This window comes from Mycteria americana, chromosome 1, assembly GCF_035582795.1.
Source record: "Mycteria americana isolate JAX WOST 10 ecotype Jacksonville Zoo and Gardens chromosome 1, USCA_MyAme_1.0, whole genome shotgun sequence".
In the NCBI taxonomy this organism is placed as follows: Eukaryota; Metazoa; Chordata; class Aves; order Ciconiiformes; family Ciconiidae; genus Mycteria; species Mycteria americana.
In genome coordinates this window covers 154,371,191-154,390,641 of record NC_134365.1, presented here as the reverse complement: position 1 = coordinate 154,390,641, position 19,451 = coordinate 154,371,191, and the positions used below count along the sequence as shown (strand labels likewise).

The 19,451-nt window shown below is 42.2% G+C and overlaps 1 protein-coding gene across 2 annotated transcripts in view; it reads right to left on the bottom strand.

Moving 5' to 3' along the window:
* Positions 1-19,451, bottom strand: part of SH3RF3 (SH3 domain containing ring finger 3) — a 256,892-nt gene that overhangs the window by 78,561 nt on the left and 158,880 nt on the right. For both annotated transcript variants that reach the window (XM_075525148.1, XM_075525140.1), the window contains exons 2-3: positions 14,739-15,014; positions 7,564-7,659 (exon numbers count right to left, since the gene is read on the bottom strand). In XM_075525148.1, coding sequence (XP_075381263.1) covers positions 7,564-7,659; positions 14,739-15,014 — 372 coding nt within the window. The remainder of the gene's footprint in view (positions 1-7,563; positions 7,660-14,738; positions 15,015-19,451) is intronic.

The following is a 19,451-nucleotide window of genomic DNA, read 5'->3' as shown; positions in this document are numbered from 1 at the left end:
CAGTTCAAAAGCGCTACTGGGGGCAAAACCGCTGTTCTGTTGCTGCTGCTGCTTCTTGGTGTGACTTGCCAGTAAGACTGCATGTCAGCAGATGTCTCTTCACTCACCATTCATCTGCAAATTTGGAAGTTTAAAAGAGAGTGGAAAAAAAGACGAAAGGACAGTAAAGAGAAAGGAAACACTAAAATGAAGTAAGATACAACAGTTTGTGAAGACATTTTGTTCTCTCTGTCCAGGGAAGTTGGGGGGTCATCACTAGTGCTTGTTTTGTAACAAAAGCAACCCCTGTACCGTTACAGGAGAACATCAACTTTGAGGCAGAAACCAAAAGTCACCATAAAAATAACAGAAGCACGACAGAATTGCACCCAGGACTGGAAAACATGTATTCAAGCACGAGCATAGTTCAGGAGAGTTGGAGGTAAAGGGAAGGGTGGATGGTAGCGCTGTGCGCTGATAGCATGGGGAAGTGGCAGCACATGCCAAACGCAGCAGGCGAGTCCCCAGTCAGTTTGCACCAGGACGGATGACAACCAGGATTTTGCAGGGGAAGTGCCGGAAGTCCTTCAGTGGACTGTGGCTAGAGATCAAAGTCTTCTTATCAGATCAAGAGGAAAAGTCAGTCCATCTTACTTAGGTACCTAACTCGCACTTCAGTTTCTGGCACTTAGGAGGCAGCACTTCAAAAATGCCCCATACAGGTAGGAAAATGATATATGTGCTTTTGAAAGACTCACGAAATGGGCTTATTTGCCAAGGTTGTGTGCTTAAGTTGGCTGGGCTGGAAATCTTCTATAAATAACCCTAGAGAGTTATTTTTACAAAATAAAATCTAGGAAATTCAGATGTTACTCATAATGGGGGGTGGGCAGGGAATATATTCCTGAATATGACAGCTGGCCAATTTCTGGTTCAACAGTCCCTGAAACAATAAGAGGTGATAACAGTTTGGATGTGGTTTTGATTAATAGAAAGATTGGTCATAACATATAAATCTGAATAACTTAATTATGAGTTCTTTTGTGTGAAATTAGGCAGGAGGACAAGCAAGAGAAGACCTGTAACTAAAACTGTCAATTCCCTAAAGGCAAATTTTCACAACCTACAGCTATGTCTAAATTTACGCGCTGGCTCTCACTGCGGCTCACCACAGGTCTCATGACTGGCTGTCTGGGCTGGAAGATGACTCAAATGTGACAGCACTCCCACCTACCTCTGTATGCAGGCTTCCCCTCTGTGGCACCCACCCGAGATGAACTTTGGAGGAACGTGCTCCCGGATGCAGAAACCAGAAAGCAATCCTGCATTGACTTGTCCAGACACAGCCTGAGGGGAGTGAGTGATTAGAAAAGGTCTAATGAGCTGAGGAGCTCAGCTAATCTAACGTAGGGGAAACGTGGCATTTAAGTCAAAAGGTGACAATGCAGCTCAATTTTGTGTCCTGAAGATGGAGGAAAGTCTTACAGAACCTGCGTTAATGATCACCTCATGAAGGATGCTAGAAAATAACAGAAAACTTAAAAGAAATTACTCAAAAGTTAAAAAAAAAAAAAATTGCCCAAAGTCATATGCTAAGTTACATTTTACATAGGAAATTGACACAAAGAGCAAAAGGTTATTTATATAAGCAAAAGGGAAAAGAAGAAATTGAGCTGTTATGCAGAAAAGATGGGCCAGAGATTAAAAATAATGTGTATATATAGAATATATATATTATTATGTATTATTATATATTGTATGTTTAATCTTCTTCTCCCTTCTGAGTGCTAATAACCTTAACTTTCCTGACTGGCATCATGGTTATTTGAAGGTCTTTAAACTATTTTACTTTGTATGTGTGTGACAATACTTTAAATCAGTAAGTTTTATTCATGGATTGATGTGAAAGTAGTAGTAGGTGTATAGCTTCTTACTGAGGTCCCTCTTGTAGCCTACAAAACAACTTCTGCATGTTTTCGTTTGAATGTGAAACATGGGAACTGCATTTTGTACTCCATTCATGTAGAAATCTGATACCAAAAAGTATCTTGGAATATTCTACCATATTCTGTACAAGAGGAAAACAAGTAGGACCAACTTTTTAGAAATGATGAAGGTGCAGGAATGAAAGTCTTAAAACAATGTAATTACAAAATTTGAAAATGCATATCAATAAAGCTTTTCAACAGAAATTAGCTGAACACCTCTTAGAGCTTACATTATTGTCAGCTTTACAAGGTTCTTATTCCATTTTTATCTGACACACAAAAGGAGAGAGAACAGAAAAAATCAATTCTGATGTTAATGGGTATAATTCTTAACTCATTAGTGTTACACCTACTTACTACTGGGATGAATTTGCTCCTTTGAGATTTAGTAAGTCAGCTTTTCTAAAATCATCTACATTAGTTTCCTTCTACCTACCTTTCAAAAGCCTCCATTTTTATTAGCATTAAATGATACTAGCAAGGCTAAAATGAACCATTTTGACAGTCCTTAAAAACAGAGATCGTATGTTCTTTTTGGAAAGGGCACCAAACAAATGTTACTACCTAATGCCTGTCTAATGCTCTGGTTTTTTGGAAGGATTTCATAAAGGATACTCTGAAAGGAGCAGAGTATGCTGCCACAAAGACCACACATATATAAATGATGGGTCAGACATCGAGGTTGAATTCATTATGAGGGTCCCATAGGGACCATCTGTCCTGCAGCTGAAGGGAGGAACCAAACAGACTGAGGAGAGAGAAAACATAGACAAGAAGTGGACAGGGCAACAATTATTTGTTGATGTTGTTGAAAATGGTCAAAACATCTACTAGAGCTAGAAATACACACACACACACATCTGAGTTTTCAAGAGTATAACTGTGATGACTGCCACCGGGGATACCAGGATATTTGGAAATGGCTAAGATGGAAATCTGCATATAGAGAAAAAAAATACAAAATCTGCCATCCAGACTGAATGCCAGACTGGGAGCCACACCACCAGGAAAATGCTGAAGAATCCCAAAGTCAAGCAGGTCTATAGGCTGGGCTACGGGAAGGGCTTTGCTCTCCTCAGAGTGGTTCCCTGCATCTCCTCCTGCAACCTGCCAAGTCATCAGATTAACTGAACACACACACAGAGACACACACAGACACAGACACACTAAACTCTCAACCATTTGCATTCATCTGCAGGCTAGCTAGAGTTTACCTTCAGCAAAATACATAGTTATACAGTTAAGGACAAATTCAGCTGGGTAGATGGGTCTCTGTGACACTATTCGATGACCACAGCTGGGATCCTGGTAAATGTGCTCATGTTTGCCTGTATGGGCTAAGCTGTTTTAGGATGACTGGTAGATCCAGTGGTACAGCACAAAATCATTAGCTCTGCCAAGCTAATTTTGGAATTAAAAATTATTCTTTTCTTTAAGAAATGTATTTGGCTTTGGATTTTATTTTTTTGTTTGTTTTGTTTTGTTTCGGCTGAATTCTTTTTAAACACTGACTTGCAAGAATTCTTTTCCCTGGGTCTCTGGGGAGTTTTGTGGATCTATGCTGCAGGGCACTGAAACCATCGGCTCTTCCCATTCTCCTCCTCCCTCTTTCTCCTAGACCTCCTTTCCACCTTTTTCTCTTTTTGACTGTGAAGAACAGGACAAGATCCCCATCACCCTGCTTCACTGCTTTAAAAAGAATTTTAAAATTTCTAAGATTACTTAATCACAGCTTTCAGTGCCCCTGCTGCCATAAAACATTATAACAATGGGCTGGCACTTCATCAATTGTAATTTGCTGATATTACAGTCACAGTAGCGCTCGACATAATTGCCTTGCTCTACCACTGACTCGTAAGGCTTCTTGATCTCGGTCAATACTTTTTTGCACTGGGGGCTTCAGTCAGAAATTTTGGTTTAACAGCTCAGCTTTTTGAATTTCCAGTTCCTGCCCATCTGAGCAGGATGTGTCCCTCCAAATACTCAGCACACCATTACCCTCAAATTTCATTCCCAGACACTTAAATCTATTAGGACACACTTTATTCTTCATTATTCTCAATTTTACAGATAGCAGCACAACACTTACGACTTCCAGAGATAATAACAGCAGTTATTAAGAATGAAGGAGCTAGCTTGAAGACAGTAAAATAAAAGAAATTTAGTTAGGACTTTGAATTCCTTGCAGGTCCAAAACTCCTCCCAGCAAGAATATGACTTCAAACCATACGGATTATTAATAAGATGTTTATTTCAGGACAGAAGGCACCTTGAGAATCAATTTGATTATGTTGTGTTTTTCTGTAGACAAATTAAAACATAAATTATCAGCCCAAATGACTTCTACTGGAGACGAAGGACAGCAACAAAATAAGAAAAAAAATAGTGCAAACTCTCCCTGACAGAACATATTGTGTGTGACTCATTCTGTAAAAGTCACCATTGTGAGCTGCAAATATTTATTCCTTATACGATTGTAGCTTCTCTGAGGTTGGGACAGAGATGACACTAGAGAGGCAGGAAAAAGCCTCTCTGCAGAGAGCTGTCAGACACAGCAGGCACACAAGCACCCTTGCTGGACACTTGTAGGGAATAAAGCATAAAATCCATGCCACGTTACACTTATATGGCTATATGGACTACCACACATAATGCTGAGATACAGACTTTCTAAAACACTGCAGGGAGCAGATATGTTTGATGTCTTCAGCTAGTTTTTTGTGCCACTGCTTTGTGACACCACAGTCTCGCTCTAAAAGTTGCCCTCCCAGGCACAGAATCTTTTACAGAAGTAGACCACTCTCAAATTCAGTAAGCACAGGGTGGGAAGAAGATGAAGGAGCCTAGGGAGACACTGCAGGCTTTTACATGGGCCAGCTGACAAGCCCAAGTGCTGGGGAGGCCAGTGGGGTCCTGATGAGGAATTTGCTGACTGCCCAGCAGGGCTGTGGTACACCCCTCCTTCCCACCCTGCTGCGGCTTATGCATGCAAATGCTTTGTAACAGAGTACTTGCAAAAGCGTTTCTTGCAAACATCCGTGTGAGGGGTATGGTAGAACATTGCCAGGATGAAGTCTCACCAAGGGGGGGCACAACAAGGATTATATCCCCTCTTTGTAGCTCTGGGATGCTCAGCTCTAAGATTCTTGAAGCAACTGGCTTGTTTTCTAATGCTCTGGCTGCTGTAGCATGCGTAAGAGCTCTTGCTTGGGCTGTAGGAGCAGCTGGGGACATTAGAGTCTGCCCTTAGAGATGGGCTCTGGGCTGGACTTCACTCCATCCAGAGCGCACAGCTCCAGATGCCATGCGAAATCCCACGCACTTCAGCCATCGGCTCACACAAGTGGAAGGCTACCGTAGAGTTAAGCTTTGCTTATTCTGCACATTTTGCCAAGATTTTGAAAACCACTTAATGGACTTGGACAGACTCAAGGAGTGTTTTTAGATTCAAGTACTACTTGTTTAATGGTTTTATTTTATAAACATTGGCATTGAGATTTTCAAAACTTCTTTGGGATTTGGCCTGCTGATTCCTCTTAATTTTTAATGTAAAGTAACATCTGAAGCTGGCAACAGCAACAGAATTGTATAACTCCAATAGTTGCATAAGCTCATCTCATATTCAGAACAAGACCTCCATCCACCAGGATGTGGATGAAATAGGTGGCTGATGTTTCTGTCTGGAGGATCATTTCCCTCTGGCTTTGCAAACCATGGCACAAGTATCATGTCCATGTCACCCAACTATCTCATTTGAAAAGCTCTTTCAAGCCTCCAGATTTCACATTTATACAGATAAAATATATGTATGTGTGTATATATACAAATATATGCATAAGTGTATATAGTTGTATTTATTTTATATATGTGTGTGTCTATGTATGAATGTATATGCGCATACACATTCCTATGTGCATTCTTCTCCCCTGGTGCTGGCTGCCTGGTTGTTTGCTTCTCTTTAGAAACCTCCAGCATTGCTGTTCTGACTCTGCACAGTGCTACCTCTTGCTCTTCTGTGGCCACCCAGGACATACTAGTGCTTGGAGAATTTCAGTGAGACAACATTGCATATGTTCCCAACGGGCTGTTGCTCTGAGGCTTCGAGCCCTTCACCCTATGAGAGCAATAATGAAGGAGAACAGATACCTAGGGGTGGGAGACAGATCAGGATGCTGTACGGTACGTAGGCAGTGCAAGCTCTTACAGCCTGCAGGTGAAACTAGAGCTGGGGAAAGGTGGTGGGGTGCAACGGTGGCTGGCTGAGCAGAGGTCCTCAATTCACTCTTTCTGCAGCAAAATTCAGGACAGTAACATTGCACTCCCCCGGGACAAGAAAGAGAAGGGAAAAAGGATTAAATCTGGGAGAAACCCAGCTTTCTCATTTAATCACAACAAACTGAAAATGTCTTATGCATTCAGAATAGAGGAAAACTAGTCATTAACTTATGCGAGGCATCTGGTTTCCCAATAATGGCTCCTACACATTCTGGTTTTAGTATTGTTGTTCTTGTCAACTGTGGGAACGCAATGTATATTAATGATGGTTTATTCCAAATTGGTCATTGTCAGAGCTAAAAATTAGCTAGTCAGGCACTAATTATCTCTATTTTGTCTCAAATCATTAACTAAGAAATCTGGAGAAGTAATTTTGGAGGCAGGCTTCAGAGCTACACACAGCAGGGTGGGCTCTGCTGTGGGCACAAGAGACGCTTCACTCCGGAGAGCGGCACCAGCCTACACCTGGGAGCAGAGACAGGGCGATACTGCTCCCAGTACCGGGTGCAGAGTGGCAGCACCTTGAAAAAATGCATACATGTGTGGGGTCCATCCGTTCTTTGCGCTCCTGGTTCATTCATGAAGGAGGAAAGCTCCCCAAAGGCACTACCGGGCACCTGGACAACAGAGCACCTCCAGCAGGGTTACTATGGGCCACCATTGCTCGCTGCAGCTCTTCTCCCAAGCAGCACCCAGCTGGACAGGCACCAGCAGGAGGGTGCGCAGCAGTGGGAAGAGGTGGCACAACAGGTCTGCTCGGAGGACGTGAAGTCTCAGCATTTACTCTGAAATAAGCCTCCCATGGAAATGACTGCAGGGAAGTGCTCAGGACAAGGATGGGTCTGGCGCACAGGCAATGAGGGACCTTGGGCACACAGGCAGAGCTGCCCGAGCTCCTGATGGGGCGGGGGACACCCGCAGCACTCCCCCAAAGGGTTGTGCTTTCAGGGCATAGCTGAGCCCGGACCACTGCTTCCCACCTGCCAGCAGCACTCGCCTCTCCTCAGGTATGTGCAAGATACCATGACTGCCATCATCCTCCCCTATTTTCCCTACGTATTGTGGAGATTACACCAGAAACACTACATGGGAAGCCTTCAACAGTAGTTCAGGGCATACATTTTGCTAGCCACTTTAAATTGAATTGAGTATATCCTCAGAGTGCATTAGGGGACAGCAACCAACAAATTCCCTTTTCAGTTATTCCGGTATAATTTGTCCTTCTCATTTAAGAATTTTCAAGGTTATCCTGCCATTGTGGGCACAAAAAAACCCACGAGACGTCAAGACAAGCACCCACCACCACCTGTTATGAACTTACCTCAACATAGAGGATAGGGAAAATGCCAATCTTGTCACCCAGCATTCCTTCTGCCCAGTTGTCATCTACCCTCCTGATGACCGTCAAAATTTCATCCTAAAATCACAATACACAAAACACATAATCACATTTTTTCAGCAGAAAGATGACAGTTTTTAGTTACCCACATGACAGTTTAGGGAGATAGTACACAGAGGAGGCCGTAAGTCTCATAAAAATGTTCCCTGAATCCTGGGCCAGCATCCCACCCCAAGGATCCCATCCAAATTACATTCAAGCACCTTGCAGATGGATGCAGCTCATGCCAGCTGCCATCAGCTCCAAGGGCTTGGGCACAGTGGTTGGGAACAGGTAACTCCAGGCTTCATTGCAGGGACAAGGAGAATGTTTGACCCAGGAAGTCGCCTCTAACCCAAAGGAGAAAACTCGCTAGCATGAAGCTGCCCCTGTGCATCTGAGAGCCCATTGTGGCACTTGGCTGCTCCAGAATACAATTCAAAGGGAAGGACCAGTAGAGCACAGGTAGTCCTGGAAACACTTCCAGCAGGAAGCATAAGGTATAGCACGAGGTGCTCAGCAACTAGCCTACACTGCTGATGCATTGAATGTCAGTTTTCCTTTTTAATAAGATATTAGGAGGTCAAAGTGTGAAGCAGGTAAAAAGCCAAGGATAACATAATAAAAAACAAGTTGCATTCAGCTCTTGGATCAGCTTCAGTTTAAATACAAGTTTGTTTTCTAAAACCAATGGCATTTTAATATTATATTCAATATAAGGGATCTTACAAAAATGTCAGCTGATGATGAACTTTTTTGTGATTATAAAACAGGAGATTAAGCAAAGTGCAAATACGATTCATACTGCTCAAAGTTTCTCTTGCTAGAGTTAAAACCTAGAATATACCAGTCATTAAAAAAGCTTAGTGACTAGAACCAAACCCTGAGTTTTCCCAGTTTGAGCTGCTCAACTTGTAAATGGATTTCTGCTACCGCATCTGTCTGCTGCGGCTGTCATACTAAATCCAGCCTTGAGCCAGCTCCGCTTGCTACAAAGGCTGCGGAAGGCAGCCCTCTCTGCAGGGGACTGCCTGGGTGCTCAGATCTCCTACGGCCAGAGGAAAGGAATGAGTTGAGAGAAGCTGCAAAGTGAAGTTGGCTGAGATGCCATTCATTCTCTCATGGCATCCAGTCTTCCTCCATTCCTGTGCAGAAATGTATAAAAAAGAAGAACACCTTTTCCTCCAGAAAGCTGAGACAGAGTTCCCTGCCGTTCTCACTTTATTTCCACCACTCACCCTAGGAAAATAAGAGCTACATATGATCTATCGCCCTCCATGTAACAAGCTATCCATGTTAACTGGTCAGGCGAGGGGAGCTGTCTTTTTGTGGATACTTCTCATGTAGAAAAAAACCCATCAGATTTCTCATCCAGGATGTTCAGACTGTGGACTTACATTGATAGAAAATGACCAGAACAGGGATGTGATGTGATGTACTTTGCAGTTTTTGAACATGTGCATTTTGAGCACGTGTACTTTGAAATAGTTTAAATGTTTCCTTTGAATTATTCATCTGAATGATCCATTAGACCAAAGCTCAGGGAAACAGCCACAGACTAAGTCCTTCAGCTATTTATTACAGCTGGAAGGATGCAAAAAGAATGTGTGCATTTAATTTCCTGAAGAAACAGATAGCATTCCCTTCCAAAGCCCTGTCTGCACAGACCATTTTTGATCTGTGTAAAAAGCTGACAGTAATATGTATCTGCAAAGTTTCCACATGCTCTTACAAAAGACCAATTATCATGAATTTAGAATCTAGGTAAAGGGGGTAAATGAGGAAAATAAAAGACTGCATTGCTTCAAGGACCTGCTATGAGTGTTCCTACTTTCTATATTTGTTCAGCTATTTTCTTAAAAGACTTTTTAAATACCCAAAGTGTGATGGGTCTACACTTTCACTATATGTTTATGTATACATATATAATCTTATGTGTGTATGTGCATACATATGTGTATGCATGTATAAGTGTGTGTGTGTGTGTGTGTGCATTTGCATATATATATACACACATAAGATAAGAAATTAAGAAAAAATATTTAACTGTAAAACTCCAGAAGCACTCGACTAGATTTTGTTAGAGGCACCGTGCAATCTCCAACCCTGGAGCAGGCTGGACAGGTACCTGGCAGGAAAGGTTTATCCTGAGTTGATCCTGCTTGAGGATGGGCAGGGAACAAGTGACTATTGAAGATCCCTTCTAACTTTACTTTCTACAGACTTAAGAAATCTGGAAGCATTTCCATACACCGATCTTACTTTGGCTCTGCCAAGTCTGGCTGCCGAATGTGGTCATATATGAGAAAATCAGATAGCTGCACATCCCGATATGCTGACGTTCAAAATGTGTATCTTTGTGGGAGAGTAAAGTGCTAATCCTTAAGAATGCTTTCCATTACAGAATTCGTTTTCAGAAGCGTGTTGAAAATCTCCAGGAATTATAGCAAATCCCGAAACACCTTTTGAAATTCTTTATTAATAGAAAGTTTCTTTGAATTTGCAGCCCACGACATCATTCTATACACTGGGCTGGTGAAAGCTTCAACATGAACTATTTTAGTACCTTAAATTAGTTGGATAGCTGTGCTATTTATGAATTCCTAGAAAGGTTCCCAAAAGGATCATGAATAGTAAAGAGCCACAGATCTCTTGGCATACCCCTTCAACTTTCTGAAGTTCACTATTTCACATGTACTAAATTGATTTCCAGTCAGCATAAAGGAATCCAAGCCTCAAATCTCATTTCAAAAGCCAATGGTATCCACTGTAGTTTGACAAAGATACCTCATGCTCTTTTTATGCCTGTTGCTAAAGTCTCTAATTATTTGCTCTCTCCTACTTGCTCAAGTCTCTCTCTATTCATCAGGGCCGAGCAGCCTTGCAACAGGCACATGGGACCTGCAGTTCCAGTGTATAACCATTATCAGAAAGGAAGTCAAAGATAAGTCACTTAAAAAGCAATCTGATTGATGGAGAAATGAACCCTTTTGCTGAGGAAACAGCACAAAATTGTGTCCAATAACAGTCATGATTCACAGCCTGATTTTTACTCTAGTCATTAAAGGCCATTAACGAAGCAATACAAAGCAGATGCGCCTGCTATTCTGCAGAGATAACAATTCCATCTAGAGCACTGGGGAGATCTCAGCGATGGCAGGATGGCACCACACGGTGCTTGCTGCGCCCGTCGATGACAATTGCCAGCTGGTGCGAGAATCCCCATCGCCGGCTACTGCTGGGATGGTCCCTCTGTGCACAGCAAATGCTGCTGGTATTGAGTGCTAAGGGCCTGGGATGCTGCGCTGCAGCCAGGAACCAGTATTGGATGTGATGGCGGCAAGATTGGCACAACACTTGTTAAACACCGCTGTGGGCTGGAAGCGAAAGTGTTGGAAAAATGAAGGAAATAGTTGATGTTATTAAAAATGTGATGAGCAATAAGGCACGGGAAACAGTTGATGCCACCTTGACAGGTTTGAGACTCATCTACCACTGGGACTCAGCCTTCAAGGGGCCACGTGAACTCATGCATGCAAAGGGTGGTCCAACACCAAAACAAAACTGTGGGCTGAATTTAGACTCAGTCTAAGGCTGGAGTAACTACACAAACAGACAATAATGCAATTACTCCAGCTTTGCACCACTATAGCTGAAAGCAGAGTCCTTGTGCGCATGGATTGTACCAGAGAGTGTGTAGCCCAAGGGAGGACAGGTTGTTTTTTAAAACAGAGACAGCAGGAGCCCAGGCTCATACTGAGGTATCACATAAGGAGACGTTAGAAAGCTGAGTTAAATGAGAATATCCCAAGGGCATACAATGAGACTCTGTAGGCCACATGCTGATTGCTACCACGGTAGTGAACATCAGGAGTAACACTTCTGAAGCTGCTGGAGTTAAACTGGTGCAAAGCTGACACAAGGCTGGAGCTCATCGTTACAGAGAGCAAAACAACTGCTAACTGACTGATTTGGCTGATCACTGCCAAACACTGAGGAAAAATATGTTAAGTGGCAGATCTGGGATGTTTCGTCTTCTTGAAGCCACTGCAGAGGAGGGAACAGTGGCGGGCCCCTATGCCTGTACATACGGCTACTTTGGGAGGAGGAGTTTAGAGGGAGCAGTCTGCATGGTGGAAGAGAATGACAGGTTGGAACTTTGTTTGTTGCACTGGATACTCAAGACAGAGGTTTCTCTGTCCCTTCCAGTTTCATACTTACACATACAAAAATATTATATTTGATTTATCTTTGGCCTTTTATCTGGAGATTGTTGTGTCTACAGGAGATGAAAATGGCTAAATGGTAGAAGCCCTCTGCAGCACTGTTCATGAAGATCAGCATAAAGCAGGCTTAATTTCCTTGCAATCCACCTCTGGAACAACAGGACATTTTAATTTTGAAAAAAAAAAAAAAAAACTAGTAAGAGGAAAACCCAAATATCCTTCCTTTGTTTTCTTTTACTGCACTAACAGATATTCTAACTGCATCGTAACAAAGGGGAGGGGAAAAAGAAAAGTCCAGCAAAAGAGCAACAAAACGTAATGATACTTTACATAGGGATCTACATAGAAGATCCCTATGTTTGAGTTCTCTTCTTGTAGTTTCTCTTCAGAGGAAAATTCTTCTTTATTACATGTTTATAAGTAAAATCCAATTACAGGTGTCCGATAGCATTAAATGAGTTGCAGGACACAAATAAGTTATACTAGCTTTTATCAATGGTATGCCGACGCAACCCCTCTCCCTGAGGAAAGAACAAACAGTGCAAATGAAATTGAGATCAGGTCCAGCATCTTCAGATGCAAACTGAGACATTCAAATGATAAATATTGCTCCAAGTGACAAATCACATCTACGGCAACACAGCGCCCATGACTCTGTGCAGAGGAACTGACTGCATCAGCAGATGATCTAAAATCTGGGCTAAACAGGAACCTTCATCAGCACAGGTGACAGCTAAAATTAGCACTGAGAAAACTGATGAAAACATGACAGTAAAGTCCCGAGATGAAAAATAGATTATTCACTGTCAGGCAGAACAATAGGCAAGACATAAAAACAGTTACAAGGTGACAGTGCGTGTAGTGGAAGAAGCCAAAGAAGAAAATAGTAGTAGAAGAGAAACCAAACCCCCTTGGGGAAAACACAGTCATCAGGGATAAAAGGATGCAGACAGTAACACGAGGGGTGAAAAAAAGGAAAATTGAGGGATTGAGAGTAGAGCTATATAGCAGAAAGAAATGCTCCATGTGAGAATGACATTGGACAGCCAAGAAAATGAGAACTATCAGTATACAAAGACAGTTATTGTAAGGGAGGTATACTAATATATGGCACCAAATATATCAAATACAAAAGTGTCTAGGAAAGGACCTGCTCTAACAAAAAAGACCACAACTGCCTGCCATACCTATTAAGTTTCTTAGATCGAGCAAGCAATGAATACCCTAAGCAGACAAGGAAGATTGCTTCTCAGAGAAGTCACCTTTGTACCTCTGGGCAAGCAGTGAGCAAAACAACACGCCAGCAAATACATATTTCCTGATAGGTTCTCAAAGGTAACTTCTGGCTAACTTTCTGTTAGTGCATAGCTGCTACTTCTCCCTAAGCAGCCCACTTTCTCGCAGATTCACAGCTCCAGGGAGGCTGAGTAGTCGCAGGGTTTGCAGTGTTTGCAATCAAACACTTTGCTTGCTATAGAGCAAAAGTGCTTACAAATCTTTTGTTAAATAAATGTGAGAAAGCATACATTCTAGGAAATTGCGTTCTGCTGAGAAACGTTGCACGAGTGAAAAAGATGTTACATTCGGTGAGAAAATTATATGCTGCAAATAATTCATTCAGCTATAATAAGTAGCCTCAAAAGAGGAGGTCAGTAAAATCCTGGTGAAGGATATTTTTATCATCTATTTCATATTCATTTCCAGCATAACTGTTATTACTTTATGTGATACTATAACAACCACAGACAGCTGAAATAAAACAGAAAATGACAATGAACAGGTTCTCCATGGCATTCAGTGCCATAAATTAACATTAGGGGATATGCTTTATTTTACTGTGGGTTTCTTGATATCCATGAAGCCCATCTAAGGTCAACACAAATTGCTAGGGAGGGGAGCGGGAGACAGAAAGCAGGTGGGGAGGTGGGGGAGAAAGGGAAAATGTGACATTTTAAATCCAAAGGAAATTACAATATCTCAGTTTTCTCTCATTCCAAATGGAATTTATTAAACATTTTGGTATTAAGAAAACAAAGACTTTTTTTTAAATGTCTGCTTTTTAATGTCTTTATGTTCTTAAAATAGGAAATCCTGTGATATATGATGATAGTGTATTTCAACTGCTAATCGGTATATGGCATGATGCAATATACATTTTGAAGCTGAATGGCATTTTAAAGCACTGGAACATCTGATTCAATCAGGAACATTAAAAGACACGTTTCCATTAGATTTTTTCTGAAATTGAGTCGTTCTTGCAGAACATTTCAATGCATATAAAATGTATGCTTTTCACACAGAAAAATGTTCTCAGAAAGTTTGTAGCCAGTTCTACTTGTTGCATTTTGCTGGCTTTATACCAACCTTGCTGTTCATGGCACGAGCTATCTCACTTTAGACAGGCTTCTCCTTTAGACAAAACGGGAGCAAATTTCCCAAAGATGCTAACACGGGGCTTGTCCCGAGGGGAGGCTTTACGCCCACCCAGTCCTGCAGCACGGCTGGTGTGCAGGACATTGCAGGGCCACCAAGCAGGCTCTGCCTCCGCAGGGAGGAGGATTTACAAGTTGGGAGAAGACAATGTCCTTCAGCACATTACATGAGGGGATGCCCCACTTAATAAAGGAAATTCAGCCCCGTCAGCCTGTCCCCACTAGGCTGCCTGAGCTCAAGGGATTTCATTTTCTCATACAAGAAACCAGTTGAAAGAAAGAAAGGGAGTGCAGGGGGTCCCTGGGCAGAGTTGCCTGAGGAGGCCAGGCAGATGTCCCACCAGTCCCAGCACCGCCGTGCTGCAGGCTTGGCTGCCAGCACCTCACATACCCCATCGGTCCCTACAGAAGCAGCTTTCTAAATTTAAAAAAAAAACCAAACAAAACCCTATTCCTCTACCTTGGTGAAGGTCAGGCAATCCTTGTCTTGATCTTTATCCTTTATTTCAAAGTCATAAAGTGCTTTGCCCTGAGGTGGAGCTTGTGGGAGGGGCTTGATACACTGGATGTAGCTGGCAGGGAAGAAGCCATGGTTCCCATTGAGCTCCCCGTGGTACCAGTTCTCGTCCACCTTCCGCCGGAGTATGATGATGTCCCCCTTGTTAAACTTGAGGTCGCCGGGCTCTTTTCCCTCATACGTGTAGAGGGCTTTGCCATAGGGAAGCTGAGAAACACTCTGGGGAAACAAAATAGGCAACGCCTTTAAGTAAACTCGAGCCAGAACCAATTTTCTTTTTAAAGTCACTTTCAGCTAGAAGCAAACTGGTGATCCATGACCAAATTACCCCAATGACTGCAGGTGACTGCTGTACAACACTATACCCTGGATCTTGCAGGAAAACTAGGATGTGTGTGATGATAAGATTGAGAAGTGTGTTACATCAGAGGAGGCAGTGCAGTTCTCTTGAAGCTCAGCTGAAACCTGTGGTACCTCTTACACCATCAAGCAGCATCTGTTAATTTGCAAAATATCCTATGTAAGCAGGACTATGTGTTTAAACAAGTAAAACTTGACATGTCTAAAGGTAAAATATTAGACATTTTGACCTTCAGGGTTGCTTTGGCTTCTGAGGCTCAGAAGATAAACAAAACAAGACAAGCTTGAAGATTCACATGGTTCTGAAAGTTGGCGAGTTGAAAATTTGTCATTGTGTTTGTTTGAGCAACTCCAAACATTTTTGAGTTTGAAGCTTTTAGTTTAGCTTTTGATTTTGTAACCAAATACTCTTACTTCTTTCAAAATCCCCAAGTCTCATGCTGCTCACTGAGGGCTATTGTAAACAGTTATAATATTCTTTGCTGCTTATGAATTAATGTCCCTGCGGAAAAGTCGAATAGGCAGAATGCCTCAAATCTTTCTTTTAGAACTAAAAACAGCTCTGAGGCTTTCACTCTCATTAAATGAATGTCATGGTTTAACCCCAGCTGGCAACTAAGCACCACACAGCCACTCGCTCACCCTCTCCCCTGGGTGGGATGGGGGACAGAATCGGAAGGGCAAAAGTAAGAAAACTCGTGAGTTGAGACAAGAATAGTTTAGTAATTGAAATAAAATACAATAAAATAATAATAATAAATTGTAATGAAAAGGAAAACAACAAGAGAGACAGAGCAAGAGAGGAACAAAACCCTGGGAAAAAACCAAGTGATGCAACCGCTCACCACCCACTGACTGATGCCCAGCCCATCCTCGAGCAGCGATCGCTGCCGCCAGCCAACTGCCCCTGTGTATATACTGAGCATGACGCCATATGGTATGGAATAGTCCTTTGGCCAGATGGGGTCAGCTGTCCTGGCTGTGCCCCCTCCCAGCTTCTTGTGCACCCGGTAGAGCATGGGAAGCTGAAAAGTCCTTGACTTAGTATAAGCACTACTTAGCGACAACTAAAACATTAGTGTGTTATCAACATTATTCTCATACTAAATCCAAAACACAGCACTAGAAAGAAAATCAACTCTATCCCAGCCGAAACCAGGACAATGAAAGAAACAAACTCTAAAAAAATCACAGCACAAGAGCAAAAAAGCCTAAAAAGTGATTAGTTTGGTGTGATAAAAAAGAGAAACCTCTTTGATGGAAACTACCTGATTGTGAAGAATTCTTCCCAGGGTTTACTTTTGCCCAGTGCAAGATTGTCTCACCCAGGCTGTGACGACATGGACAATTTTTTGGTGGAACTATTGGTTTATGCAGCCCTTGCCCTTGCCCTCCCAGGATACTTGCTCCCCTCCTTGCTGAATCGCAGAGCTGGGAGTGTGTTGGACACAGCTGCCTATAGGGTTTGGCCCTGTAACAGCTCTTTAACCCATACTGGGGGAGAAAAGGTGCATCGCTGTATTATCCTATGCCATTTTTTATTTCATTTAGCTTGAGCTAAGAGCCAGCTTGCAAGCCTCGGTGCAAATATGTAGCAGCATGTACCACAGGGGATGTTAAAGGGGTCCTGTAAAGTCAACTTTTTCATAAGAGTCTTTTTTTCAGAGATGTGTTTATAAAAATGACATGGTTTTCTGTGCGTATATATATATGTCTGTTGCATATATATATGTCTACAAGTAGTCTGTTCCCTGCTCTGTACACTGACTGTCTATGGGGTGTCCTATAGGGCCAATGAAAAAGTAAAGGTATGTTTAATAAAATACCCTGGTATTCCCCTGGGTGTTTCTTACGCCTGTACTTCTGGATGACATTCCTGTGCATAAGAATAGCACTTGGATGCTTTCCGCAGGGAGAAGGTGGAGTGGCCCAACAGAAACACTCAATTTCCCCACCCCAGCCAGAAAATGAGATGCTGGGATGACTTTTTATGGTATTTGTTAAAGCAACAAGCAGAGGCATTTTTTGATCCCAATGGGCGCATTAAATGGACCTGCTCTGGTAGGGCAGGTTTTATGCTCTTACACCTGCATCTTTCAGCAGGAGGAGGAGAAGCACCAACCAGCCTGCCGTCTGCGCTGCCTGCCAGCGCAGCCTCCTCCGGCTGCTTCTGAGCACCAGATGGTCGCTGCGGCAGGCAGATACCACGCTGTTAAAAAAGTAAGTTTTCGAGTGCACCTTCACACACAGGCGTTAACTTACTCATTTTATTAGGAAGGGCTTTAGTAGCTGTGCAGGTCTTGGAAAGCATGTGCAACAGATCTTCTTGCCTACACCACACAGTGAAGGAGGCAATAGAACAGACACAGCTCTACAGAGCACTATCCATGTTGTCTGGACGAGGATTTAATTTCATTCAGATGTGTCCCCAGCTCTTGGTTTTCTCATTACCAATTTACAGTTCCTCTTTTTTCTCTGTGTTCTTTTGGATTTTGCTGTATCTGAGTGAAGGTACCCAGTTAAAGACCAGTACTTTGGAAGCACATTCAAATGTAACAAAAAAAGCGTAAAACCAGAAAAGAAAATCAACAGCCAGCTAACAAAGTCTCTAAGCATCAAACCGTCTCTGTCAAATCAGCGGCAGCATCCTACTGATATTTTTCTCTCTGCCAGGATGGTTATTTCCCTTGACTCCAAAGCTTTGCCCCCCTCCCCAGCATTTTAAAGATTAAGCCTACGATACCGTCAAACTCCTTAGGTAAGGCATAGATTGCATTTCCTATTTGAAACTAGAAAAAAAATATTAAGCTGAAAGACTATGGAGCCTTGTAGTAATTTAGAAATAAAAGATTCATTACTTTAACTCATGCTGGGAGAAGACAATTTATCAAACACCGAGTAAGACTTCTGCCAGGTGCGCACTGAACCACTGCTGATCCAGGCACACGCCTGGCAAGCACGCTCCGTATCACTTACCCTAGACGGGGCCTTTCTATTCCCAAGATCTTTGTAGCAATTCAAGGTCAGATCACTTTCTTTACTTTTTAACCCCTTTCTCTTCCCAAGCCTCATTTTACTGTGTTAAAAGTGAACAGCCCCCAGGGCTACAGAAAAAGAAACTGGATTTTATTCAGTCTCACACATCATCAATGAAATTCTTACAAAACACATGCTGGGCTTTTATTACTGATTAATTGAGCTGGCTAGAAGATGATTCAGGTGCCTGTTTATACCTAAACCTGACGAAAATGCAGACTTTTACGCAAAACAAACCGCAAGACAAAAATTTGAATTTGAAATCTGGCATTGTTTTATTTGGAGACCCTAATGTGGCAACCCAGGGAATTTGCAGTTTAGGTGCTTGTGTTCCTGTTCTCTTTCATGGGCTTAGTTATGGACTATGTTGTCTGGGGACTGTCCTACACAGAGAAGATCTGCACATAAGGTACTTAAACTACAACTGCCAGTGGGAAGGTGCTTCCAAAACAAAATGTTTCAATTATCAGCTACAGCTTTTCTAATTCTGAGACACAGCTTTTCAACTAAAAAAATCTGTAGAGGCATTTTTTAAAATGAACATGTTGTTTAGTGGAAAATACACCCTCCTATTGAAAAATTGCTGTAATTGAGACATTTCCCAGCCTTTCCATAAAGCCAGAAGTACCCATTTTCATTTAAGCATCCCAAGTAAAGCTTGCATGTACTGTAGCCCAGGCAGAGGTAAAGAAATAACAGAGTCCTCTAACCTTTTTCAAATGAAGCTGCTTTTCCTGTTCTAAAGCTCGAAGTGTCTGTTCCAACTGACCAAAGAGAGAAATTCAATATCACAATTACAAAAAAAACCCAAAATAAACTCTTGAAGCTTCCTTGCTGATATTTTCTGGCCAAAAGGTCCAGCTTTCAGTGGACTTTCAGTGATCACATTATATTAATGAATCCTGGTCCCTAAGAAGCAGATTTTGGGCAGTTTCCCATTGTTGTTCCTACTTTTGGTTAATCCATAAGTGAGAAGCAAATCAGATTCAGAAAGCTCCTCTTAACTATACCTGAAAGGAGAGAGCATTAAGCATATTTCAGAAATAGAAGAAAAATGATCACTGCTGCTGTTTGCTAGTTGTAATGTCAGGCGATTCCTAGAAATCTTCTCGCCTGTTGTCAGGTGATCAACAGGCGATTCCTAGAAATCTTCCTGGGATCCTATGATTGTTTCTCTCTTTGCCAAATCTTTGTGCACTGCAATTCTGGCCTAATCACCCCCCTTTTCTTCACTTGACTCCCCCAATTCAAAGGGAAGGG